A 27955-nucleotide genomic window follows, 5' to 3' on the forward strand; every position below is an offset into this window, starting at 1 on the left:
ACGAGTGACCTGTGAAGCCTCTTCCCATTCTTCCGCTGTCATCTTTCTTTTCTTTCAGGGGTGCTTTGCAAAAGCTTCATGAGGAATTATTCCCTGGGAATCATACTTGCCTTCATTGTCTGTGGTCAGAATACCTTTTTGTTTCCAAATGGGTCTCCTCCAGCCACATTCCTGGGCACAGTTAAATGTGCTAACTTGAAGTCAAAAGTCAGCTTTCATTCTAGCCCCCAACTTTTTTTTTTTAACAGCTTAAGTTTCAGTTTGCAAAGATTGTTTTCTTATAAGGATCATGTCAGTTCTCCCTATCACCATGTTTAAGGAAAACCTGTCACCAGAACAATTTTTGAATATTTTTTTATGATTTATTTATTTGAGAGAGAGAATGAGAATGGGAGCACCAGGGTTTCTAGCCATTACAAATGAACTCCAGATGCATGCGCCACTTTGTGCATCTGGCTTTACATGGGGACTGGGGAATCAAACCCAGGTCCTTAGGCTTTGCAGGCAAGTGCTTTAAACACTGAAAAATCTCTCCAGCCCACAAATTTTAATTTAATTAGACTTTTAGCAGATAGTCTAAAATGATACAGTAGATGTGCTGGTTTTTCTAAATTGCCTGCGTTCAAGTATTCTGTGATTATGTGTAGTATGTTTGGATGACTGTGACTTAACCTTCATTTCATTTTCTCTAATTCTTGTTTCTTCCCTTTACTCCCACTCTGCTTCGTAGATTTCTAGATGGACATGGCATGTGTATATTCTTCCTCTAGTGTCATTCCCTTACCCTACATTTATTTGTTTGTTTAATGTATTTTTTCTTTTTGGAGTAGGCTCTCACTCTAGCCCAGGCTGATCTGGAATTCACTCTGTAGTCTCAGGGTGGCCTCAAACTCTGCCTCCCAAGTGCTGGAATTAAAGGTGTGCACCACCATGCCCAACCCTGTTTAATGTTTTTTTGTTTTGTTTTGTTTTGTTTTTTAAGGTAGGGTCCCACTCTTGCCCAGGCTGACCTGGAATTCACTATGCAGTCTCAGGGTGGCCTTGAACTCACAGTGATCCTCCTACCTCTGCCTCCTGTGTGATGGGATTAAAGGCATGTGCCACCATGCCTGGCTTAATGTATTTTTTAACACACATCCTCCCATTGTATATTTTCATCTTAATGGTTTCTGTTATCAAAATAATGAGCAAGGTACAGTTTAAAACACTTGAAGCATTCATTTGGTAGTTCACACTGCCTTCTGATAGAAGAAAACCTTAAATTCAATTTTATTTTATTTTATTTTTATTTTTTTTTAGATAGGGTCTCACTCTAGCCCAGGCTGACCTGAAATTCCCTAGTCTCAGGGAGGCCTGGAACTCATGGTGATCCTTCTACCTCTGGCTCCCAAGTGCTGGGATTAAAGGCGTGAGCCACCACACCTGGCTCCTTAAACTCAATTCTGAGAGAGAAAATAGAAAAGCTCAAGAAGTGCTGCCAACCCAGATACCCTGAATAAAACTATTACATAGAAAGAAGCAGGCACTAAAGGCTGTTCAGAGGGGAGACACAGTTGAGAAACCATCAAGGGAAATCAAAGCCACCTGTAAATGAGCTCTTTCAAAACCAGTCAGCAAAAGAGAAGATTGGGTATACGATCTTTCTACTAGGTTTTTGTTCCTACTATAGTTTTCAGGTCTTCTTGACAACTAATCCATTTGTTCTCTGAGCAATCAACAGGGGTAGAAGCAGTTTTTAGAACCTTGTCTTAGTAAGCTCTCTCATGTGTTGTATACCCTGAAGAAACACTGTGCATCCTTCATGGGTACATGGTCCTTTGGCCAGTTCCATGCATACCCATGAAGGGATGCTCTGACTACCAACCTGCATCATTTCCTTCTGGACATAACTCTTCCATTGCCTAAGCCCACTGATTCTTCTCTGTGTTTTTTAAAGATATTATTTATTTATTTATTTGAGACAGGAAAAAAGGGCACATCAGGGCCTCCAGCCATTGCAAATGAACTCCAGACACATGCGCCCCCCCTCGTGCATCTGGCTTATGTGGGTCCTGGATAGTCGAACTGGGATCCTTTGACTTTGTAGACAAACGCCTTAACCACTAAGCCATCTCTCTAGCCCCTCTTCTCTATATTTTGTGGAACACATTTCTTCTTATTTAGCATGTGCTCTGGAACTGGTATTGGTCAGTGGCAGATAAATGAACCCAGGAACACCTGGAAGATTAGTTAGTCATACTAACAGATAGATGATCAGATTGCTTACTTAGCACATCTACCTAGTGGGTGATAATACCAAGTCTAGTCAAGCAGATAGAGCATTTTTTTTCTAACGTGGATACGAAAAAGAAGTTAATTTAGAGCTGGAGAGATGGCTCAGCAGTTTAAGGCACTTGCTTGCAAAGCCTAACAGCCTGGGTTTGATTCTCCTGTCTCCATGTAAAGCCAGGTGCACAAATGGTGCATGCATCTGGAGTTTGCAGTGGCAGGAGGTCCTTATGTACCCATTCTCTTTATTGCTGTCTCCCTCCCTTTCTTTCTGCCTCTCTCTCCTTGCAAATAAATAGATAATTTTTTTGTTTTATTTTGTCTTCTGACATAGGGTCTCACTCTAGGTCAGGCTGACCTGGAATTCACTATGTAATCTCAAGGTGACCTTGAACTCACAGTGATCCTCCTACCTCTGCCTCCCGAGTGCTGGGATTTAAGGCGCATGCACCACCATGCCTGGTTTTAGATGTGTGTGTGTGTGTGTGTGTGTGTGTGTGTGTGTATTTATTTTTTTATTTTTTTTATTTTTTTATTTTTTGCTTTTCAAGGTAGGGTTTCACTCTAGCCCAAGCTGGCCTGGAATTCACTACGGAGTCTCAGGGTGGCATTGAACTCATAGCAATCCTCCTACTTCTGCCTCCTGAGTGCTGGGATTAAAGGTTTGCACCACCACACCCGGCTGATAATTTTTTTTTTTTAAAGAAGGTAATTTTAGACAACCAGACATTGTAGTTTGGGAAGTCCCACAGGCTCTTGGAGCAGAGATCTGAAAATGGTTGGGTATTCATTCAGCAGAGGGGTTATTGGATTGTAGGTACTAGAATTTCAGGTGTGAGGCCAACTTTCAGAGGCAAACGAGTGAGCAGATGAGAACAAGCAAGTATTGACATGGAGCTAATTATTTAAACTGAGACCTAGTGGGGAGCAGAACCATAACAGCATTGACTTCACGCCAACCCATGCACTAGAATTTCTCAATCCACAGTGTTCAAAGTAGTCTTGGTCCCAGCCTGTGTTAAATGTTCTGGTGGGATGCAATGACTTCAACTTAGCTAATTGAGAAATAGTCGAGGCAGAAGTTTCCCTAATACAGGGTATTTTTTTTGCTCATCTACTCCTCCCCTACTTCTCCATTGGTGCTTAAGGTCAAGTTCAGGGCCTCTTATATGCTTGCAAGTACTCTTATTTGCTGAGCTACATCTCAGGCCCTATTACTTACTTATCTTTTGATATTTTAGTTACCTTTCCACCTTGAGTACCCACACCTCCTTTTGACTTATTTTCTGGGCTGTTTCTGTTCTCTCATCAAAGAAAGGTGGTGGGGAGAAGGGACAGAGGAGTGTCCAGCACTGAAACATCTTACACCCTCCAAGGCTCAGGGTCCATTGCAGAAGAGATGGCAAAAAGGATGTAAGAGCCAAAGGAAGGGTACCACTCCTTATATACAACTGTCTGGACAGAATTTGGACTCAATATCCAAGACCTCACAGTGCCTAGCAATACCTACATAAGACCCTCAGAGGAGAAAAAGATGATGATATCAAATTAAAAGACTAATGGAGAGAGGGATGGGATATGACATAGAGCAGAGTTATGAAGGGAAAAGTGGGAAGAGGGTAATGCCATATATATTGCCAGGCGTGGTGGCACACGCCTTTAATCCCAGTACTTGGTAGGCAGAAGTAGGAGGATCACCGTGAGTTCAAGGCCACCCTGAAACTACGTAGTGAATTCCAGGTCAGCCTGGGCTAGAGCAAGACCCTACCTCAAAAACCCCCAAAATAAATAAATAAATAAATATATACACATACATATATATACATACACATGAAAGATGACTGAGATTGGAGAGATGGCTTAGCAGTTAAGGTGTTTGCCTGCAAAGCCAAAGGATCTTGGTTCAACTCTCTAGGACCCACATAAGCCAGATGCACAAGGGAGTGCATGTGTCTGGAGTTCGTTTGCAGTGGCTGGATGCCCTGGTGTAACCATTCTCTCTCTCTCTCTCAAATAAATAAAATTTTTAAATATTTTTTTTAAAAAAGAAAGATGATGGACTGGAGAGATGGCTTAGCAGTTAAGGTGCTTGCCTCCAAAGCCTAAGGAGCCGGGCTCAGTTCCCCAGTGCCCACGTAAGCCAGATTCACAAGGTGGTACATGTGTCTGGAGTTCATTTGCAGCGGCTAGAGGCCTTGGAGTGCCTATTCTCTCTCTGCCTCTTTCTCTCAAATAAGAGAGAGGATGAGTGTAGGTGTACCAGGGTCTCTTCCAGATGCAAACATGCTCCAGGGGCTTATGCCACTTAATGTGTGTAGTTTAAGTGCTACTAGGGAATTTTACGCAGACCAGCAGGTTTTGCAAGCAAGCACCTTTAACCTCTTCCTCAGTGCAGGAAGTTCAGCCATGTGCCACCATACCTGTCTCTTGTTCACCCCATCCCCAGCTGGTCTTGGTTTAAAATTTATTTATGTAATTGCATGTGTTTGTGTGTGTGCACAACAAATGCCCATCTGGATTTACTTGGTTGTAAAGAATTGAACCTAGTGTGGAAGGCTTTGCAAGCAAGTGCCTTTAATTACTGAGCCATCTCCCCAGCCTTTTTTGTTGTTGTTCTTTTTTTTTTAATTCATACACAGCAGAACTAGAAGAATCTTTTCTGCAGCAAGTTTTCATACTAAAACTAATGGGCTGTACCCAAAGGATAACAGATCATAATCATGCCTGTTTACTTGGTTTTAAGAATCCTAACATATTCTTAGATATTATTTATATTTTCATGAGTCAAATTCTCTAATTTGAGAATTACATGCTTGTTCCTGTTTGCTTTTTCCTTGTACCTCTAGGGTTGCAATAGTTTCCAAGTCATTTGAAGGAAAAACTGATCGTACAGAACAATGGTATGGTACTCAATACAAACAAGAAGCTATACCAGATGAAGTCATTAAGGTAAAGTTCAGCCATCTATGAATAAGTCTGGTATGTGAGGAACCATGAGAACATGAGACCTGGATCCCTGAGTGTGCAGGGTGATGACCCAATGTTGTCACTACTGTCACAGAAGAAGTAAGATGGAGCTAGAAAGCTGGAGTTTGGGGTTTTGTATACAGCTCTTGCCACTTTCTCATATGTCTACCGAACTACTAGGGCTATAAGGCAGACTCCCCGTTTCCTGCATCAGAGCACTGAAGAATAGTGTACACAGGAAACAAAGGCATCTGCAAGAAGAGACAGGGAAGTGAGGAGCATGGAAGAGTACAGGCTCCAGGGAGCTCAGTGTTGCTGTGAATCCTGGCTGGGAGCAATTTCTGGGATGCAGAAATTGCTTTTTATTTCAATGGAGGAAAGTTATTTATTTCAAAGCAGTTTTGTTTAGACTGTAGTTTACCACATTTGTCAGGAATCAAGACTTTGCTTATCTACTTAAAATATTTTCCTTGTTTGAGTTGGCTGTCTGCCCTTGAGGTTGTGTCTATTACTCATGGGAAAATACCAGAAAGCCTTCCAAGTAATGAACTTTTTTTTTTTTTTAATGAGAGAGAAAGAAAGAATTGGTACGCCAGGGCCTTTAGGATCTCTAGACATGTGCACCATCTTGTATGCATATGCGGCCTTGTGCCCTTGCATCACCTTTGCGTCTGGCTTACATGGGACCTGAAGAATGGAACATGGGTCCTTAGGCTTCACAGGCAAGTAACTCAACCATCTCTCCAGCCCTTTCTTTCTTTCTTTTGAGAGAGAGAGGGAGAGAGAATTGGTGTGCCAGGGCCTCAGCCACTAAATTGAACTCCAGATGCGTGCGCCACCTAGTGGGCATGTTTGGCTGTGTGCTTACCTCATCTTTGCTCCTGGCTTATGTGGGATCTAGAGAGTTGAACATGGGTCCTTAGACTTTTCAGGCAAGCGCCTTAATTGCTAAGCCATCTCTCCAGCAACCCCCCCTTTAAATCTCTTTCTGTAGTGCCAGCAAGGAAAAAAAAATTGAAGAAAATATTTATTTGTAAGCAAACAGAATGAAAATGGGCACACCAGGGCCTCTTACCACTCAAACAAACTCCAGACATATGTACCACTTTGCATCTGGCTTTACATGGATGCTGGGGAATTGAACCCAGGCCATCGTGCATTGCAAGCAAGCGCCTTTAGCTGCTGAGCCATCTCTCCAGCCCCAAGAACAAAAATTTTTAGAAAGAAAATTGTCACTAGGACTTCAGGAATTGCAGACATGTTCACAGTGCTGAAGGAGATTACCCTAACCCTCCAGAGTGTGACCAAACATGTGTTTCTAAACTGTGAGGAAAACTAATCTGTCTGAATCAGTGCATGCAATACTCCTAAATCAGAGGATTATCTCACCAACTGTAACAACCTTGCCCGGAAGGAGAATTCTTTTTAAAGTTTATCTGGAAATTTAACAGTGAAACTACTTGCTAAATGTTTTCTGGTGCTTGCTGCTATGCCATTTTGAAGGCATAACTGCAGATTAAGTAACATATGGCCAACATCTCAACCACCTCAGTGTCAAAAGAACATGTGTGTTGATACCAAAATAGAACTGCAAAACTGCAAGGTTGTGCCACATCAGCTAGATGACATTACTGAGTCTAGACTTCCTGGCCCTTGGCTACCTGTTTTGTCAAATACTTAAAACGTCCTGTAAATTGGGGTTCAATAATCAATGGTTGTTAGTCTGCTCGCTTGACTTTTGGAACCAGCCTATGGCATAGATCCAGCCTGTAGCTTTGTCAGTGTGAACTTGAATCTGGACTGTCCTTACCCATGCCCTGTATTACTGGCTCACTGAAAGTTCACGTGGTCATTTGGGAGAATGTAGGCCAGGCCTTAAGAAGTACTGAAGTGAAGTGAGTTTGGCTTTCAGGCCAAACATGGAAGTAATAAAACATAGCTGAAAATTTGGGTTCTAAGTATTCCCATGCAGATTATTATTCTTTGCCCTTTAAAATGAGCTAGAGCAAACATGGTCTGTGTCTATAGACTCATGGCTTTCCTTAACCGTGGAGCTGTAGAAAGGAATAGCTGATTAGATGAGTGCAAAATCTGCATTAGTGCCAGAGAGTTAAACTCAAGTTTCATGAAAGCCCATTAGTGGGCTGTGTTTGTAGCCATATATGCTTGGAAAGCATTCTGTGTGACATTTATATCTGTACTATTTGATTGCACATTGAGCAAAAATATTTGGGGGGGTTGGATTTCATTTTTTTGAGGTGGGGTCTCACTCTAGCCTAGGCTAACCTAGAACTCTGTAGTTCTTTCTCTAGCCCAGGCTGGCCTGGAATTCATTATTTTTAACTTGAGTCAAACTCTTAATTGTTTTTATGTGTATGTGTTTGTTTATCCATCCAGAAATGGCAAAATGCTGACCTGAATGGGAAATTTAAACTTCCAACAAAGAATGAATTTATTCCTACAAATTTTGAGATTTTATCATTAGAAAAAGAAGCAACACCATACCCTGCTCTTATTAAGGTAAAATGCTAAAAATCAGTTATTTGTTTTGTAATGGGATCTTATGTTACTCAGGCTAGCCCCAGACTCCTGGGGTCCTGTGATCGTCTAGCTTCAGCCTCCTGAATGGCAGGTTTTATAGGCATGTGCCACTACACTGAAAGAACCAGTTTTAAATTTGGGATCAGACTTATTACATGGGGGATTAAAGAAGGATACTTGTATTTGTACTCTTTTGATTTAGGGTGAAGGCTCATATCCTAAGAAAGGTTACAGAAAAGGATATAAGAAATATTAGAAGATTAAAAATCCCATGGCATACAAGACTACTTAATAACATACCATCTACATATTATTTGGTTGTTTGCTTTTTTTTAAATTTTTTTGTTGTTTATTTATTTATTTGAGAGCAACAGAGAGGGCGGGGGGAATGGGTGTTCCAGGGCTTCCAGCCACTGCAAACAAATTCCAGACACGTGTGCCCCCTTGTGCATCTGGCTAACGTGGGTCCTGGAGAATTGAGCCTCGAACCGTGGTTCTTAGGCTTCACAGGCAAGTGCTTAACCGCTAAGCCATCTCGCCAGCACTTTTTTTTTTTTTTTTAGTCCAGGGTCTTCTCATCCAAGTTTAAAGTTTAGGCTGACCTGACACTCACTCGGTAGTTCATGCTGCCCTTCAACTTATGGTGATCCTTCTTCCTCAACCTCCCCAAGTATTAGGATTATAGGTGTGAGCCACCAGATCTAGCTAAGAAGTTTGTTTTTGTTTTTAAATCTTTTTAAATATTTTATTTTAATTTATTTGAGAGACAGGCAGATAGAATGGGTGCACCATGGCCTCTAGACACATGTACTTCTGGCTTATGTACATACTGAAGAATGGAACCTGGGTCCTTAGGCTTTGTAGGCACGTGCCTTACCACTAAGCCATCTCTCCAGTCCAGAAGTGCTTTTTTTTTAAAAAAAGGAGATAAAAAGTCTGGGCTATGATCATAAGACTGTTGAAAGGCCCCAGCCTCTTTTCCATATGCTCTGAAGGTTAAGTAAAGAAAAAGGGTTCATGCCACATCATGAAACACTAAGAAACAGTATCTGACACCTGAAGGAGAGTGTTCAAGGGATGCTGTTGGACTTACACCCAAAATACAATTCTCTTTAGGAAGTTAGTGGAGTTATAAGTCATTGAGGAATATGTGGGTGATCTGACTGATTTGGCTGATCTGGCTGAGTAAGTGGGTGTCGCCTTCCTCCCTCTGTGCTCTATCTGCGCCCCTCCAGAATAGGAGGACCAGTCTTTGGGCAAGGTTGTACAAGTACCTGCCCTCCCCCCAGGACCTCCATTTGGAAGTGATGGAGAAGTGGGCTTTTCACCCTTCTTTTTCAGAGTGTTCTTTTCATGTCATTACTTCACTACTTGGTTGGCAGGTGCACTACATTCTCTGTCCTAAATTTATAAACTAAAACTAATAATCATAAACACTTACATACATCGTTGTTTAGAAACATGAAATTTATCTTTAGTAACATTTTTGAGACTTTGTTTTTGCTTTTAAAACAATTTTAATGGGTTATGTATTAGGTTAGACAAAAAGAGAAAACTTAATTGCTTCTATTTTTAATGGGTTTCCTCTTTTTTTGGTGGGGATACTGAGGATTTAGTCAGAATAGATTTAAGTACATGTTATCATTCCACTGCATGCACCACCTTGTGCATCTGGCTAACGTGGGTCCTGGGGAATCAAACCTAGGTCCTTAGGCTTTGCAGGCAAGCTCCTTAACCACTAAGCCATCTCTCTAGCCCATCAATTTTATTTTTTTTTTTTTTGAGGTAGGGGCTTCCTCTAGGCTGACCTGGAATTCATTATGCAATCTCAGGGTGGCCTTGAACTTAAGGCAACCCTCCTACCTCTGCTTCCCAAGTGCTGGGATTAAAAGCATGTGCCACCATGCCTGGCCAATGTTGGTTTTTTTGACAGAGAGTCTTGCTATAACATTCAGGATGGCCTTGGATTCTATTTATTTTAAAAATATATATTTTTGTTTTTATTTTTACTTATTTATTTAAGATAGAAAGACAGGGAGGCTGAGTGGTTTAGGTGTTTGCCTGCAAAGCCAAAGGACCCAGGTTCAATTCCCCAGGACCCATGTTAGCTGGATGCATGAGGGGGCGCAAGCATCTATAGTGGCTGGAGGCCCTGTCATGCCCATTCTCTACCTCCCTCCCTCCCTCCCTTTCTCTCTCTCTCTCCCCCTCCCTTCCTCTCTCCCTCATTTTCTGTCAAATAAAAAAATAAAATATTTTTTAAAAAAAAGAGCCAGGCTTGGTGGCGCACGCCTTTAATCCCAGCACTCAGGAGCAGAGGTGGGAGGATTGCCATGAGTTTGAGGCCACCCTGAGACTACATAGTGAGTTCCAGGTCAGCTTGGGCTAGAGCAAGACCCTATCTTGAAAAAAAAAAAAATGGTAGAGAGAATGGGTATGCCAGAGCCTCCAGCTGCTGCAAACGAACTCCAAATAGATGTGCCACCTTGTGCATCTGGCTTACATGGGTCCTGGGGAATTGAACCTGGGTCCTTTGGCTTTGCAGGCAAGGCCTTAACCACTAAACCAGTCTCCAGCCCTTGAATTCTACTTATCCAGAGCTAGCTTCATCAGTCCTCCTAACTCAGCTTCTCCAGTGCTAGGAGCACAGCTGTGCCCCCATGCCTAACTGGTTGTCTATTTTAAACATGCTTTCATAAGGAGAACATTAAGTCATTTATATCCCTTGACAGAATCTCAGGGTAGTTTCAGATGAACACATAAGACCACTCTTCTTTAACATGAGTGAAGAGGCAAGATACTGGCTTACTTGTTCATCTTTGTGTGTGTTTCCCATTGAAGTATAACAAATTACTCTAAAATTTAGCAGTTTAGAACCATGAACATTAAGTACTTTTAGTTCAGATTCTCTGAGGTTATGGCCAAGCTATTGTCTGGGGCTTTGCTCATCTGAAGGCTTAAGTAGAACTAGGGTACTCTCAGGCTTAATTTGGTGACTGTTAGGAGGCATTAGTTCTTCACTGGGTGGACCTCCTCATAGCATTGCTTGACATGGCAGCTGGCTTCCCCCAAAGTGATTGATGAAAAGAGTGAAAATAAAAGAGGGAAGCCAGTTTTACAATTTAATCTTGGAAGTGCCCTGTCATCACTTTGTTACTCAAGCAGACCAGTTCTGACTAGAGCAGGGGAAGACTGCGCACGGGTGTGGATCCCAGCCACAGGGATCACACGTGGCCTTAGAGGCTACCTGCTACATGTTTCCAAAAGGTAGCCAGTATCTCTCAGCCCCCCATATCCAGAAAGATGAGGACAGAATAGTTGGCATTGTCTTCTCTAATCTGTCTCTTCCTCTACTATGTGCTCATCTCCATAATCCAGGGCACATAAAAGGCTGGCTTCTCTCTGCTTCTGGAGTTAACAGTCCTCTGTTTCCTGCTTACTAACCCAAGTGCATCAAGATCACGGGGCATTAGCCTCTACAACAAAGCTTTCAGTTATTGATTCTAATGAGGAGGACAGAGTGATTTGACTGAATAGTTTTGGAATATACTTCTATTTCCCTGACCAAGTTGCTTCTCTATTACAGGATACAGCAATGAGCAAGCTATGGTTCAAACAAGATGATAAGTTTTTCTTGCCGAAGGCTTGTCTCAACTTTGAATTTTTCAGGTATGTAAGTTAAACCTAGTTATAGAGCTTATTAAAATCAGTAATACATTTCTGTTAAGTTTTTTGTTCTAGAAATAAGAGAGTTAGGTTGCTACTAAGAAGTGCTGTAAGAGGCAGGCACTAATTCTTCTTCCTCTGTACTAATGTGCATGCCCTTTAACTGCAGTGATTCGTTAGCTGTTAGTAATTAGGAGGCCCTTCCTGACCTTCAAGATTTTGGAATCTGGATATACTGTCAATTTATCCAGAAGGTTTCTAAGGTAATAAGTAATTTTGTTGAGTTGGTTTTAAATTCCTGGAATTTGCCTGGGCAGATAAAACTAAGGCCTCCTAAGAGTCACAATTGAACTTAGGAGAGAATCCTCAAGCCCGACTTAAACTATCAGATGTGCAAAGCTCCAGACAACAGCTTGACTATAACCATAGACAACTAACCAGAACTATCTATCCGATGATGCAATTTTTAGGTTTCTGATCCTCAGCAGGTACATGTGTAGTATCTGGGGAGCCCAGTAATAAAGTGCTTACCAAGCAAGCATGAGGACCTGAGCTTGACCCCAGGACTCATGGTGTGGGTTTGTAATCCCAGTGCTAGGAGATGAAAAGAGGTGGATTCCTCAGACTCACTGGCTAGCTGGTCTACCTTAATTAGGTGAGTGCCAAGTCAACGAGAGACCTTGTCTCAAAAACGTCGATAGCACCTGTGGCACAGCACTAAGGTTGTCCTCCGGCCTCCCTCCACAAACATGCGTGCATGTGTGCATGTACACACAGAAGTCTATACATAGAGGCTGCATACTTTTTTTTATTTTGGGGGTGGGGGTTTCGAGGTAGGGTCTCATTCTAGCCCTCGCTGACCTGGAATTAACTGTGTAGTCTCAGGGTGGCCTTGAACTCACAGTAATCCTCCTACCTCTGCCTTCTGAGTGCTGGGATTAAAGGTGTGCGCCACCACACCTAGTCATATAGCCTTTTTATTTATTATTTTACTTATTTATTTACTTATTTGCACATAATATATGCATTTGGGCACAATAGGTCTCTCACTCCTGCAAGAAGATGCCAGACACCTGTGCCAGTTTTTGCATCTGGTTTTACATGGGTGCTGGGGGACTGAACCCAAGTAGCTGGCTTTACAAGCATGTATCTTTAACCAGTGAGCTATCTCCCCAGCACCAGGGTATGTATGTATGTATTTTGAGGTAGGTCTCACTCTAGTCCAGGCTGACCTGGAACTCACTATATAGTCTCAGGGTGGCCTTGAACTCACAGTGATCCACCTACCTCTGCCTCCCGAGTGCTGGAATTAATGGCATGCGCCACCACACACGGCCAGGGTTTTATTTTTTAAATGTGTATGGTTTTAAGCTGCTAAATTTTAAAGTAATTTGTAATGTTGCAATGGGGAACTTAACACACAAGTCTCAATCCTCCTACCTTACCCTCTTCAGTGTGAGGATTATGAGTATACAGCACCATACTTGGTTTGATTTTTAATTTGATGTATCTAAATTCAGTGTTGCTTTATGAAATAAATTGATCATTTTATCATTTAATAATGCTTGGTATAATGATCAGCATCTTCCTGAATTTTACATTATTCAGTTGTCATGACATGATATTGAAGTGACACATGTTTCAGATGTTTTTGAACAGAGAAAGTCTCTAAATAGAACGTTAACATTTGGGCTGTGGTATATAGCTCAATTTACATGGAATTGATATAAAACCTGGGTTTGATTTTCCAGCACTATATAAAACTGGATGTGTGCTGGACATGGTGGCACACACCTTTAATCCCAGCACTCAGGAGGCAGAGTTAAGAGGATTGCCATGAGTTCAAGGCCACCCTGAGACTACATAGTGAATTCCAGGTTAGCCTGAGCTAGATTGAGACCGTACCTCAAAGGAAAAAATAAAAAAAAATTTAAAAAACCCAAAAGTAAAATAAAAATTAAAAAATAAATAAAACAAAAATATCACTCTCCACTACTGAAAAATAAAAGCAACTTTCGGAATGCTCTTAGTCAACAGTGAGTCACAGTATGTGGGACCTGGTTTAGAAGTCCATTCTGCCATCCATTGTGCAACAGAGCCAGGTCAGACCTGGCTTAGTATAAAACAAATTAAATATAGCACAGCTTATTAAAAAATTGCATCTGGGACTGGAAAGATTGCTTAGCAGTTAAGGCACATAACTGTGAAGCCTAACAACCCAGGTTCAATTCTCTAGGTCCCATGTAAGCCAGATGCACATGGTGGCACATGTATCTGGAGTTTGTTTGCAGTGGCTAGAGACCCTGGAGTGCCCATTCTCTCTCCCTCTCTCTGTCTAATAAATAAATAAAATTAAAATCTTTTTAAAAAATTGCATTGGGGGCAGGAAAGATGGCTTAGCGGTTAAGGCACTTTTCTGCAAAGCCAAAGGACCCAGGTTCAATTCCCCAGGACCCATGTAAGCCAGATGCACAAGGGGGAGCATGCAGCTGGAGTTCATTTGCATCAGCTGGAGGCCCTGATGCTTGCATTCATATTCTCTCTTTCTCAACTAACTAAATAAAAAAAAATAAATTGTTTTTAAAAGTGCATCTGACAATATAGAAAGCAATATATATATGTATATATATGTATGTGTATATATATATATATATGTATATGTGTGTATGTGTGTGTGTGTGTGTGTGTGTGTATATATATATATATATATATATATATATATATATATATATATATATATATATATCCCTAGAAACTTAATGTATTTATTGATGGGATATTAACTTTTTCCTTTGGTTTTTCGAAGTAGGCTCTTGATCTGGCCTAGGCTGACCTGGAATTCACTATGTAGTCTCAGGGTGGCCTTGAACTCAGTGATCCTCTGACCTCAGCCTTCCAGGTGCTGGGATTAAAAGTATGCACCACCAGCCGGGCGTGGTGGCGCACTCCTTTAATCCCAGCACTCGGGAGGCAGAGGTAGGAGGATCACACTGTCAATTCAAGGCCACTCTGAGACGACATAGTGAATTCCAGGTCAGCCTGAGCCAGAGTAAGACCCTACGGGGTGGGGGTGGGGGATCAAATCAAAGATTCAACTGGTCTGGTGGTGCATACTTTTTTTTGGGGGGGGGGGTTCGAGGTAAAGTCCCACTCTAGCCCAGGCTGACCTGGAATTCACTATGTTGTCTCAGGGTGGCCTTGAATTGACAGTGTGATCCTCCTACCTCTGCCTCCCAAGTGCTGGGATTAAAGGCATGCACCACCACGGCCAGCTTTTTTCAAAAAACATTTTATTATTTATTAGAGAGAGAGAGAAATTGGACACACCAGGGCCTCTAGCCACTACAAATGAACTGCATATGCATGCGCCATCAAGTGCATCTGACTTAGGTGGGATCTGGAGAATTGAACCTGGATCCTTAGGCTTCACATGCACCTTAATCACTAAGCCATCCCTCCAGCCTGACTCTTTGATTTTAAATCTCTAAGTACCTAAATATTTTTCCTTATAGTTTTTGCTTTGTTCCCAATTTTGATAAAATTGTTGATGTTGCTATCAGAAGTATAGTCATTGTGCTACAAGAAGTTGAATTTGTCATTTGCTGCCAAATAAGCAGCAGGCATATTCCTTAATTTTTTTTCCCCTACATCTGTCATCAGGTCTGAGCAGTAGGTGTTACTTCAGACTGAAAAGAAAGTTCTTTTGTCCATCCCTCATTACCCCTAAGGCTTGCTCCCTAGCTTGCTTCAGGACCAGGCCCAACTAGTGCTATTACCACAGTGGCCTTATTATCTTACACAAACTACCAGTCTCCCCTCCTTGCTTCCCATGCCACCATTCCCTATTCTCCTTACTAAGTTTATTTATTTATTTTCCCAATGTACTGTCAGTACCTGGAACATCAGATTATTTCCTCCACCTATGCCATTTCCACGGAGAAGTCAGGGGTTTTGCCTAATCCTTATATTCTCGGTGCCTAGAGAAGTGCACTTGTAAGCTTATCATACATATTTGTTGAATGCATGAAACTGCCCTTCTGATAAAAGAAAGCCATATGTGGGGCTGGAGGGATGGCTTAGCAGCTAAGGCATTTGCCTGCAAAGCCAAAGAACCCAGGTACGATTCCCCAGGACCCACATTAGCCAGATGCACAAGGGGCCACATGCATCTAGAATTTGTCTGCAGTGGCTGGAGGGCCTGGCACATCCATTCTCCTTCTTCCTTCCTTCTCCCCTCCTCTCTCTCCTTTTTTCTCTGTCAAATAAATGAATAAAAATAAAATATGAAGTCCAATTTTAAAAAGCCATATGTAGATTGCTTAACTTGTATTTGAATTTCAGTTCTGCTGCCACCAACCCAGGGGACCTGAGGAAGGATATTTCCTGTCTGGGAAATGAAGATTAGTTCTATTTAGCTCTTATGCTCTGTAATTATTTCTTCTATCCTCTTATTCTTTCTCACTTAAATATTTTCCTATTTTAATATTTTTTTTCTAATTCTAGCTGCAATTACATGATTTAGGTTATTGACTCTTACTGACAGTACTCTAACTTTATTGAGTTGGGGGAAGCTAAAGGGTAGGCTAATAGTTTCACTTTTCTTTTCTCAGTCTTTCTTTTAAGTGCATCTTTTTTCTTTCTTTTTTTTTTTTTTTTTTTTTTTGGTTTTTCAAGGAAGGGTCTTACTCTAGTTCAGGGTGGCCTTGAACTCATGGCAATCCTCCTACATTTGCCTCCCAAGTGCTCAGATTAAAGGTATGCGCCACCACGCCCGGCTTAAGTGCATCTTATTTTTAAAAATATTTTTTATTTCTTTTTTTGAGAGAGACAGGGAAAGAGGCACATAGAGAGAGAGAGAGAATGGGCATGCCAGGCCCTCTAGCCACTGCAAACGAACTACAGATGCATGCGCCACCCTGTGCATCTTGCTTATGTGGGTCCTGGGGAATTGAACCTGGGTCCTTTGGCTTTGCAAGCAAGGGCCTTTACTGCTGAGCCACCCCTCTAGCCCCCCCTTTTTTTGAGGTATGGTCTTACTCTAGCCCAGGCTATCCTGGAACTTACTCTGTAGTCCCAGGCTAGCCTCAAATGCACAGTGATCCTCCTGCTCTGCCTCCTGAGTGCTGGAATTAAAAGTGTGTACCACCATGCCTGGCCAAGTTCATCTAATTTTAACATAAAGATTTCTCAGTCTGAGACATCTATCCACCAATGGTATGGCTTGTTTACAGAGAGGACCTACAAATGCTCTGTTTACTCCTATCAGCCACCCTTCCTTCCGATAGCCAGGGACAGCACATGCTGACATGCCTTGTGTTGCTAACACGCTGGGTCAGCTGCCCCACTTAGGATATGTAATTGTTTCCTCTCCTTACTGCTGCCAGTCCACACATGTGCACATGGAGCTGTTTTTTTTCGAGGTAGGGTCTTACTCTATCCCGGGATGACCTGGAATTCACTATGGAGTCTCAGGGTGGCCTTGAACTTATGGCAATCCTGCTGCCTCGGCCTCCCAAGTGCTGGGATTAAAGGCGTGCACCACTAAGCCCAGCTTCACACAGCATAGTTAAGACTTCTTTCTTAGACATTTTTTTTTTCCTCATGGGAAAAATAAACAGATTCAAGAATTCAATCCTATCCTCAGGAATTGATGTTAACCAGTATTCAGTTTCTTCATCCACCTCAAAAGTCCACATTACATTGGGAGGTAATAAATCAGCTATTTTACTGTCAACATTTTCTTCCAGCCCATTTGCTTATGTGGACCCCTTGCACTGTAACATGGCCTATTTGTACCTTGAGCTCCTCAAAGACTCACTCAACGAGTATGCATATGCAGCAGAGCTAGCAGGCTTGAGCTATGATCTCCAAAATACCATCTATGGGATGTATGTAAGTACCCATGTCTTAGAGCCTTCCACTCATCAACATTTTTATATTGATTTGATGGAAGCATTTTTAATTGTGGGTATGAGTTTAATTTCTTTTTAAAAATTCTTCATGGCTTATCATATTTTCTCTTCATTTAATTTTTCAGTTAGCATTTATTCTAACTGTTCAGCTATTTATCATTCATATTATACAGATTTGCCTTGATTTTTTTTTTTTAACATCTGTCATCAAACTGTCATATTTTTCTCCTCAGACAAAATTGTACCCTAGTCTAGGTTTAGGTCTTACCCATTCTGTGTCTGAAGTCTTGATCTTCAGAGAAACAGAGTACAGCCATCTCTGTGTAAAGCGTGAGGTTGGCCTATACTGTTTCCAAAAACCCAGACCTTGAGGCTGCATATCCATACTCTTCAGTCATGTTTCTCCATTACCATGCCACCGCTTGAGGTATCAAAGCATTTCTTTTGTTTTTCTTTTTGTTAGTCGCTACATTTATGCTGATCCTCTCCATTGCAACATGACATACCTGTTTATCAGGTTATTGAAGGATGATTTAAAAGAGTATACATATGCAGCACGCCTCTCAGGTTTGAGCTATGGCATTGCATCAGGAATGAATGCAATACTTGTAAGTAAAATGGAAACCAAAGAAAAGGCACCACACTGTTAAAGCTTCTGTTGAGCTTGGGAAAACTATTAACTTCTGCATTTTTAAATAAGAAGGTTGATGGTTTTCTTTCTTGCACCTATTTAATGATTGAAAAATTCAAATTAGTTCCACTAATAAGTAATTTGGAAAATTTAGTGCATCTTATGAACATGTGTGCTATATTTATGTGCATGTTCTGCTTGAGATGTTTAACATACTAATCCCAAAAGCATGTTTTTTCCATGTATTTGAGTGTTTATAAGCAAAATGTCCTCACTGTTGTTACCATAGTGCTTGAAGTCTGCTAATACATCAGCTTCCTTTATTTCTGTGGAAAATCCTTGTATTTGAATATACCTGGCCACTATTTTATAGCATGCATCATTAGCTGTTTTACGTGTTATGTCCACATCCTCAAGTGTTTCTGATATGTTTTCAACCCTGAATTATATCTCATTCAAATTAACATTCATCTTATAGCACATATTTATTTGTACTTTCCTTGAAGATACATGGTTTAGGTTTTTAAAAAATGAGAGCATTCCTGAGTACTTTTATAAAAGCATTTTTCACAAAAGCTTTTGGCATTTTAACATTTTCATTCATTTTGCATTAGCTTTGTTTTCATGTCATCAAATACATTTTTCAATAGTTTTTAAATGCATGAACATGTATATACTTTAACTGTCTTGAGTATACATATTTGAGATTCAGAAATCAAAATTAACTACAAGAAGATTAGTACTTTGTTCTTTTTTTCTTTTGCTCTTGACTTTTAACAGTATATTACCATCTGTTTATGATAAATGGGTTTTCTACTACTTGTTATAGTTCATATGTTACATGACATGCTTCCTCTGGCCAGAGGCTCTAGCTAGGTCCTTGTCTGTCATTCCTCACAGGATGTTTCTAGCTGCAGTGTCGTCTGTACTAGTATAAATGCCACTTATGGAAATATAATAGTAGCCTCTCCTTCCCTGCTTTTCAAAGTGTTTTCAAAGTGCTTTCGAGACTATTAAATTGTCCTAAAGAAAATCCTGATGGTGTATATGCCTATCTTTCCTACAACTTTGTCATTGGCTTTTAGGACATCAGCACAATTCACCAAATAAGCAGGTGCTTAGGATTATGGGTCTTTATTGATCTCACCGAATGAACGTAATATAAATCCATGCAGTGCAAAACAGGACTGCCTGATTTCTCCAAAGATGGTTTTATTATCTCTATTGGGGAAGGGGGGAATTGAGACAGGTCCTGCTATGTCACCCTAACTGGCCTGTCGTATGTAGACCAGGCTGGCCTCAAACTTACAGCAATACTCCTGCCTCTGCCTTCCAAGTGCTGCCACGGGCATGTGTTGCCACATCTGCCCAAAGATAATTGTATAAATATTTATGTGCTGTTCTGGAATGCATCTGTTACTTAGATAATAACTTTAATAAACCTACCACACATTTATTAAAATATCTTTTTAAAGATAAAATTTAGGGATTTGGGGTTTTACTCAGTAGCGGAGTGTGTGCTTAACATTTGAGGCCCTGGGGACTCAGTTCTCAGCACCAAAAAGAAAAAAAATGATACACATTCTGTAATTAAATTGATGCAGTAAGAATGGGAATTTTGTGGAGTGATGTATACCACCATAGTTTGATATCAGGTAGGTTTACCTACTGTTGACTTATTTGGGAAACATGAAATTAAGTTTTTGAATATTACCTAATATAAAGCTGGTTAATGTTCTCTTCCTCAGTATTAACCTATTTATAAGAAGTTCATTGAACTTGTGCTTTTTCTATTTACTATATTTAGAGTTGGGATTTTGAAAATAAGGTTTAAAATGAAATTATGGAATCCTTTTAAGATTTTAATACCTTTAATTCTTCCTGTAGCTTTCGGTGAAAGGTTATAATGACAAACAGCCAATTTTGCTAAAGAAGATTACTGAAAAAATGGCTACCTTTGAGATTGATAAGAAAAGATTTGAAATTATCAAAGAGGCGGTAAGTGTAATGACTCATTTTTATAATGATTTTTATCTATAAAATACAGTTGTGCTACTGTGAAAATTTTCAGTCATGGGAAGAGGAATAAGTAAGCATTCATTGGACAGGTGTGGTGGCACACACCTTTAATCCCATCACCAAGGAGGCAGAAGTAGGAGGACCGCTGTGCGCTCAGGCCAGCCTGGGACTACAGAGGGAGTTCCAGGTCAGTCTGGGCTACAGTGAGACCCCACCTCACAAACAAACAAAACACAAAGGCATTCATAATGCTATTGCGTTCATCTCAACTTATGTTTGCTAAATCCTGTGTTTTACTTAGAAAGCCTAGTGTACTAGTATATACTGAACTCTTTCTGTGGACTTTAAGGACTAGTGTAATGGCAGTTCTGACAGTCACAGAGAGCTCCTGATGACAGACTTCATGTAGGTTTCATCCCAGGATTTATTTCAGACAAATACATGTTTGAGCAGACTGAGGTCCTCCTGTCAGAGCTTTGCCCCATTATGCACATGTTTAGGTCTGATGTATCCTCACCACTTAAATGTGTGTTTTGTTTCTCCTAATAATGGAAGTATGAGATAGATAGCTGTTTTGAGATCTAAACTATGACCTTCATTTATGTAACTATAAGAAACTCAGTTTCGGGCTGGAGAGATGGCTTAGCGGTTAAGCGCTTGCCTGTGAAGCCTAAGGACCCCGGTTCGAGGCTCGGTTCCCCAGGTCCCACGTTAGCCAGATGCACAAGGGGGCGCACGCGTCTGGAGTTCGTTTGCAGAGGCTGGAAGCCCTGGCGCGCCCATTCTCTCTCTTTCCCTCCCTCTGTCTTTCTCTCTGTGTCTGTCACTCTCAAATAAATAAATAAAAAATTAAAAAAAAGATTAAAAACATTTAAAAAAAAAAAAAAGAAACTCAGTTTCAATTGCAGATCCAGAATATATATCTACCCATGATACTTGCTTATGGAGATTTTGGGGATGACCTTCTGTGTAGAATCTAAGGATGGCAAAAGACAGAGGCCCTGAAAACGAGATAACTTTATAAGGATGAAAGATGTTCCATAGTGAAAGGCACTGAGAGTTTATGTCACATGCCAAGAGCAAAGATGCAGCCTAGATAATGGGAGCTCATGCCCTTTAGTTTAAGGATCAGAAAAGAGTAGGCACCATTCTTTTTTTTTTTCAGTTTTCCATTTTACTCATTGAATATATCATTATCAAAGAGTAATTGATATTATTCTTTCATACCTTAATTATCAATTATTTGAAAAGCTGATTTTATAAAGGAAAGAACAAGCAAATGGAGTTAATACGTGATGAAAAATCACTTACTACATCAAGGCAACTAATAATATTTCCTATAAATATCATAGTCAGCAACTTCATAACTTTGCTATTTACATATTTGTAAAGCAATGTTTTGTTATTATAATGCAAGGAGTTTGCTCTTGTGGAAACCTCCCAACTATGGACTTAAATAGTTATTCATTCCTTTCTTCACCCATGAGAAAATACAGCATATATTTTTCTTACAACTTTTAAATTAAAATCTATAATCCAAGGGTATACAAAACAAGATCTATTGTGACAGAATTAAATTCCAGTAAAGGTATCTGCTAGTCATACACATTTATAGGGTTCTGTGCTGAACCTTCAAAACTAATCTCTGAGAAGGGATCCTCTTAAGCTTAATTTCCTCCTTGAATCCAAACCATATGCTGCACAAAAGTTCAGAAATATCTTCAGGTACAGATTACATATTTAGTGGTTGGAAGCATCAAAGCCTTTTCATCTCACATGTAGCAGCAGGACTAAAAAAGCTGTCTTTTAGACTACTGGAATTTAGAGATAATAAAAAGTGAAGTTCCTAATATGCTAATTATAGAGACAAAACAACCCAGGTGGCTTTTCAGAAAGTCATAAGACAGAGTTTTGACTAGCAGATCGGTTATCTAGCTTCAAGTTATGTCTACTCCTATGCACATGTTCATTTCTAACTGTGAGGCACCATTCTTAATTGCTTTAACAAGAAATATTCTTGAATTTCAGTAACATCATTTATATAAAACAGTTGGGCTATGGCTGGTCTTTTAAAATACATTTAAAACTCATACGCCCATCTCTTCCTTCACTAGTATATGCGATCTCTTAATAACTTCCGGGCTGAGCAGCCTCACCAACATGCCATGTACTACCTCCGCTTGCTGATGACTGAAGTGGCTTGGACTAAAGATGAATTAAAAGAAGCCTTGGACGGTGAGATTCTTTTCTACGTGAAGCCTAGTGCTGTCTTTTTTTTTTTTTTTTTTTCCTCTTAAGATCTTTTTGGTTTATTATGATACTTTTGAATAAAATAGTTCTGTTAAAATCAGCTATGCACATTTCTCATAAAAGCCTTTGATGTGGCTTTTGCATTTAAGTAATTTAGTCATATTTACTATTTTCAACCTGGACCCATACATTTAATGGTTACTATTCCTAGGTTAATTTGTACTGAGAAAAGCACTTTTTCTTAGCTGGGCGTGGTGGCACACGCCTTTAATCCCAGCAATCGGGAGGCAGAGGTAAGAGGATCCCCGTGAGTTCAAGGCCACCCTGAGACTACAGAGTTAATTCCAGGTCAGCCTGGACCAGAGTGAGCCCTACCTCGAAAAAGCAAAAAAAAAAAAAAAGAAAAGAAAAGCACTTTTTCTTGTTTGTTTGTTTTGAGGCAAGAGCAACAGACTGCCTTTTTTTTGTAAAGGAGAGAATAGGCACACCAGGGCCTCCAGCCACTGCAGTTGAACTCCAAACACATGTGCCCCCTTGTGTGCATGTATGACCTTGCCTGTTTGCATCGCTGCATCAGCTTACATGGGACCTGGAGAGTTGAACATGAGTCCTTAGGCTTCACAGGCAAGCACCTTCACCACTAAGCCATCTCCCCAGCCTGTCACTTTGTTTTTGTAGTATATTTTTCCTAGTAATATGTAAATAAAATTTAATCCTCAAGAAACACTATAGATAAACTCAGATGAAGCACATTCCTTTTTTGTTGTTGTTTTTGTTTTTTCGAGGTAGCCCAGGCTGATCTGAAATTCACTCTGTAGTTTCAGGGTGGCCTCAAACTCATGGCAGTCCTCCTACCTCTACCTCCTGAGCACTTGAGATTAAAGGTGTGTACCACCACGCCCAGCTGATGAAGCACATTCTATAAAATAACTAAACAGGCTAGGCATGGTAGCACATTCCTTTAATCATAGCACTTGGGAGGCAGAGGTAGAAGGATCACTGTGAATTTGAGGCTAACCTGAGACTACATAGTGAAATCCAGGCCAGCCTGGCCTAGTGTGAGACCCTCCCTCAAAAAACAAAAACAAGCCAGGCATGGTAGCACATGCTTTTAATCCCAGCACTTGGGAGGCAGAAGTAGGAGGATTGCTCTGAGTTTGAGGCCACCCTGAGACTACATAGTGAATTCCAGGTCAGCCTGGGCTAGAGTGAGACTCTACCACAAAGGAGGGGGGGAGTCATAAAAGAAGGCCAGGGGTGGTGGCACATGCATTTAATCCCAGCACTCATGAGGCAGAGGTAGAAGGATCTTCCTGCGTTCAAGTTCACCCTGAGAGACTATTGAGTGAATTCCAGGTCAGCCTGGGCTAGAGCAAGACCCTACCCCCCAAAAAATAAAATAAAATGTTATAAAAGAAGGAGAGATGGCTTAGTGGTTAAGACACTTGACTGCAAAGTCAAGGAGCCAGGTTCGATTCCCCAGGACCCACATAAGCCAGATGCACAAGGTGGCACATGTGTCTGGAGTCCATTTGCTAGAGGCCCTGGTGTGCATATTTTCTCTTTCTTTGTCTGCCTCTCTCTTAAATAAAAAGTCATGAAAGGGCTGGAGAGATGGCTTAGCAGTTAAGGTGCTTGCCTGCAAAACCTAAGGATCTGGGTTCGACTCCCCAGGACCCACATAAGCCAGATGCACAAAGTGGCATATGTGTCTGGAGTTTGTTTGTAGTGGCTGGAGGCCCCAGTATGACCATTCTCTCCCTCCCTTCCCCCCTCTCACAATAAATAAATAAATAATAGTAAAAAGAATTTTAGGGCTGGAGAGATGGCTTAGCAGTTAAGCGCTTGCCTGTGAAGTCTAAGGTTCGAGGCTTGGTTCCCCAGGTCCCACGTTAGCCAGATGCACAAGGGGGCGCACGCGTCTGGAGTTCGTTTGCAGAGGCTGGAAGCCCTGGCGTGCCCATTCTCTCTCTCTCTCTCTATCTGTCTTTCTCTCTGTGTCTGTCACTCTCAAATAAATAAATAAATAAATAAATAAAATTTAAAAGAATAAAGAATTTTAAAAGTCATAAAAGACTGTTACCAGTGACAGGATAGTAAAGATTCTTCATAACAAATTGTACAATGGCCTTGTAGATTAGGTTATGGGCCAAAGAAAATGGAAAACTGAAATCTAAACAAAGCTTAATTTACTAATACTTAATTTGATTTATTTTATTATTTATTATTATTTATAGTTAATACTTTTTTTTCGAGGTAGGGTTAAAGGCATGAGCCACTATGTCTGGCTCAGTTTTCTTTCTTTTTGATCACCTCAAAAAGAAAGGAGCTGGGCATGGTAGTGCATGCCTTTAAACCCAGCACTCAGGAGGCAGAGGTAGGAAGATCACCATGAGTTCAAGACCAACCAGAGACTACATAGTGAATTCCAGGTCAGCCTGAGCTAGACGGAGACCCTACCTCGAAAAACAAAAAACAAAACATAACAACAACAAAAAAGAAAAAGAATTCTGATATTTTTGCAAACCTATTGTCAATCTCAACCTATCTCAAATACAAATCTTTTTGTTGTTCATTTTTATATATTTATTTGAGAGAAACGGACAGAGAGAGAAATAGGCAGGTAGAGAGAGAGAAAATGGGCACACCAGGGCTTCCAGCCACTGCAAACAAACTCCAGATGTGTGCGCCCCCTTGTGCATCTGGCTAACGTGGGACCTGGGGAACCGAGCTTCGAACCGGGGTCCTTAGGCTTCACAGGCAAGCGCTTAACCGCTAAGTCATCTCTCCGGCCCTCAAATACAAATTTTTAAAAATATTTTATTTATCTATTTATTTGAGAGAGAGAGAAGCAGGTAGAGAATGGGTGCACCAGGGCCTCTAGACATTGCAATCAAACTCCATACGCATGTACCACCATGTGCATCTGCCTTATGTGGGTAATAGGGAAATGAAGGCTCCTTGGGCTTCGGAGACAGCGCCTTAACTACTACGCCATCTCTCCAGCCCTCAGAAACAATTTTTTTTTTAGTTTTTTAAACTTACATGTAGTACTATTTCTTACTCTGTCACAGATGTCACCCTCCCTCGCCTTAAGGCCTTCATACCTCAGCTACTTTCACGACTGCACATTGAAGCACTTCTCCATGGCAACATAACAAAGCAGGCAAGTGGTGAAGGTTTTGCGATCTTTTGTTGAGCACTGTAAGTGTTTTTTTTCCCTCTAGCCTGTGTCAAGACTTAGCCAGCATAATGATAAACATACTAGAATTCACTCACCCTTCTTTGTTCTGGAGGAGGGCAGAAGGCACAAGGGAGGTAGAATGATGATGCTTAGTTAACTGAGTCCCTATGCTTACGGCTGCCTCCTCTGCTGTGGCCTGCCCTGTGCAACCAAAAGAAGGTAATGGGAATAATTATTCCTATGTTATATGGGATCACATAATGTAGATGCAGTCAGCCTGTATTCACACCCTGACACTGCCACGTATTAGCTATGTAATCCTTCAACAGTGAGATAAGTCTGCCCTGATCTGCATCATGTATCATAAAGATTAAACAAAGTCGGGCGTGGTGGCGCACGCCTTTAATCCCAGCACTTGGGAGCTGGAAGTAGGAGGAGCACCATGAGCTCAAGGCCAGCTTGAGACACCATAGTGGATTCCAGGTCAGCCTGAGTCAAAGTGAAACCCTACCTCAAAAAAACAATAAATAAGTAGAACATGCCAGGGACTTAGTATATATTTCCATGGTGTCTGCCTCAAGAGCCCTTACTCTCTACCACTCTGCTATAGTGTGTCCAAAACAGTATGCCCACAATCATCTATTTCTCTTCACTACAACCATGTTGATTGTCAAATTCAATTTCTGTCCACTTGAACAGGATTAAGTGAATTTAAGATTTAAAAGTTACTTTTATGGTCACCTAAACTATTTCATAAGCATGTTGTTAATAGGTTGTGGTACATCTCCTCTCCCCAGGCTGCATTAGGAATCATGCAGATGGTTGAAGACACCCTGATTGAACATGCGCATACCAAGCCTCTCCTTCCAAGTCAGTTGGTTCGGTATAGAGAAGTCCAGCTCCCTGACAGTGAGTTGAAATGTTGTAACTTTGGAAATGGATTATTTTGGCATAATAATGTGGGTAATTATAGGTAAGTTTAATGTATTAGATAATTATCTATGGCTTCATGTCAAATATCCATTGGGAGCCTTTATTTGTAGAAATGTGATTAAAAATGGATTATTATTATTCTTTTCAAGGTAGTGTTTTACTCTAGCCCATGCTGACCTGGAATTAGAGTCAGGCTGGCTGTGAACTCACAGCAATCTTCCTAACTCATCTTCCTGAGTGCTGGGATTAAAGGCTTGTACCACCATACCTAGCAGAGGTCAAATCAGAGATAGACAATCATTTTTGAAGAAAGTGATACTGGAATTATGTAGTACTTGGATGTACCACAAAGCTAAAAAATATTGTTAGCATGAAATAAAAAATGGAAGTTGGGCTGGGGATGTAGCTTAGTTGGTGGAGTACTTGCCAAGCATACATGAATCTCTGGATTCAGTCACCAGCAACGCATGATCCAGGTAGCATACATGTAATCCCAGCACTCAGGAGATGGAGCAGAAGATCAAGATCATTCATGGCTGTATTGGAAAGTTTGAAGCCAGCTTAGGTGATCTGAAACCCTGTCTCAAAAATTAAAAATAAACAAAACCTGTCAGGTCCAATGGCTCATGCCTATATAATCCCAACAGTCAGTAGGTAAAGATAGAATTGCCTTGAGTGCAGGACCAGCCTGGGCTATAGAGTGAGTTCCAGGTTTGCCTGGGCTCCAGTGAGACCCTGCCTCAAAAACAATAAAAAGAAGCCTGATGCAGTGGTGTACAGCTTTAATCCCAGCACTTAGGAGGCAGAGGTAGGAGGACTGCTGTGAGTCAGCCTGAGCTAGAGTGTAACCCTATCTCTAAAGAAACCCAACAATTAGCCGGCCCTGGTGGCGTACACCTTGAATCCCAGCACTTGGGAGGTAGAGGTAGGAGGATCACCATGAGTTCGAGGCCACCCTGAGACTCCATAGTGAATTCCAGGTCAGCTTAGGCTTGAGTGAGACCCTACCTCGAAAAATAAAAAATAAAAATAAATAAATATCCAGCACGTGGGAGGCTGAGATAGAAGGATATCTGTGAGTCCGAGGCTAGCCTGGAACCTCAGAGTGAATTCCAAGTCAGCCTGGGCTAGATGAGCCTCTACCTCGAAAGAACAAACAATAAGTAAATGAAGCCAGGGTGACGACATTTCATTGAAAACCCACTAGAATCTTTGACAGAAATAGTTTTGGATTAGTCCCAGGTACAGATAGCAACATATATTTATGACAGGTATATTTTTATAAAGGAATAATGTAAATTTTATATATTGGATTTAGCAGTGTGGCTTCTTTTGATATAAAAATTCACTATACACTGTTTCAATATTATTTAAAACTGTAATGGGGGTTGAAGGAATGGCTTAGCTTTTAAGGTGTTTGCCTGCAAAGCCAAAGGACCCAGGTTCGATTTCCTAGGACCCTTGTTAGCCAGATGCACAAGGGGTCACACATGTCTGGAGTTTGTTTGCAGTGGCTAGAGGCCCTGGCATGCCCATTCTCTCCCTCTCCCCCCCCCCTTCTCTCTCTGTCTGTCAAATAAATAA

General features: G+C 41.0%; 1 protein-coding gene across 3 annotated transcripts in view; it reads left to right on the top strand.

The window, feature by feature from the left end:
• Ide (insulin degrading enzyme) overlaps positions 1-27955 on the top strand; it is a 123023-nt gene that overhangs the window by 78651 nt on the left and 16417 nt on the right. For 2 of the 3 annotated variants that reach the window (XM_045153594.1, XM_045153580.1), the window contains exons 12-19: positions 5115-5217; positions 7633-7755; positions 11363-11445; positions 17190-17334; positions 19873-19983; positions 22119-22239; positions 25329-25420; positions 26236-26347. In XM_045153594.1, coding sequence (XP_045009529.1) covers positions 5115-5217; positions 7633-7755; positions 11363-11445; positions 17190-17334; positions 19873-19983; positions 22119-22239; positions 25329-25420; positions 26236-26347 — 890 coding nt within the window. Of the gene's footprint in view, positions 1-5114; positions 5218-7632; positions 7756-11362; positions 11446-17189; positions 17335-17817; positions 17963-19872; positions 19984-22118; positions 22240-25328; positions 25421-26235; positions 26348-27955 lie in introns of all 3 variants that reach the window. The other variant, XM_045153587.1, reaches the window with a different exon arrangement.

The sequence above is a fragment of the Jaculus jaculus genome, chromosome 1, assembly GCF_020740685.1.
Source record: "Jaculus jaculus isolate mJacJac1 chromosome 1, mJacJac1.mat.Y.cur, whole genome shotgun sequence".
NCBI classification, from domain to species: Eukaryota; Metazoa; Chordata; class Mammalia; order Rodentia; family Dipodidae; genus Jaculus; species Jaculus jaculus.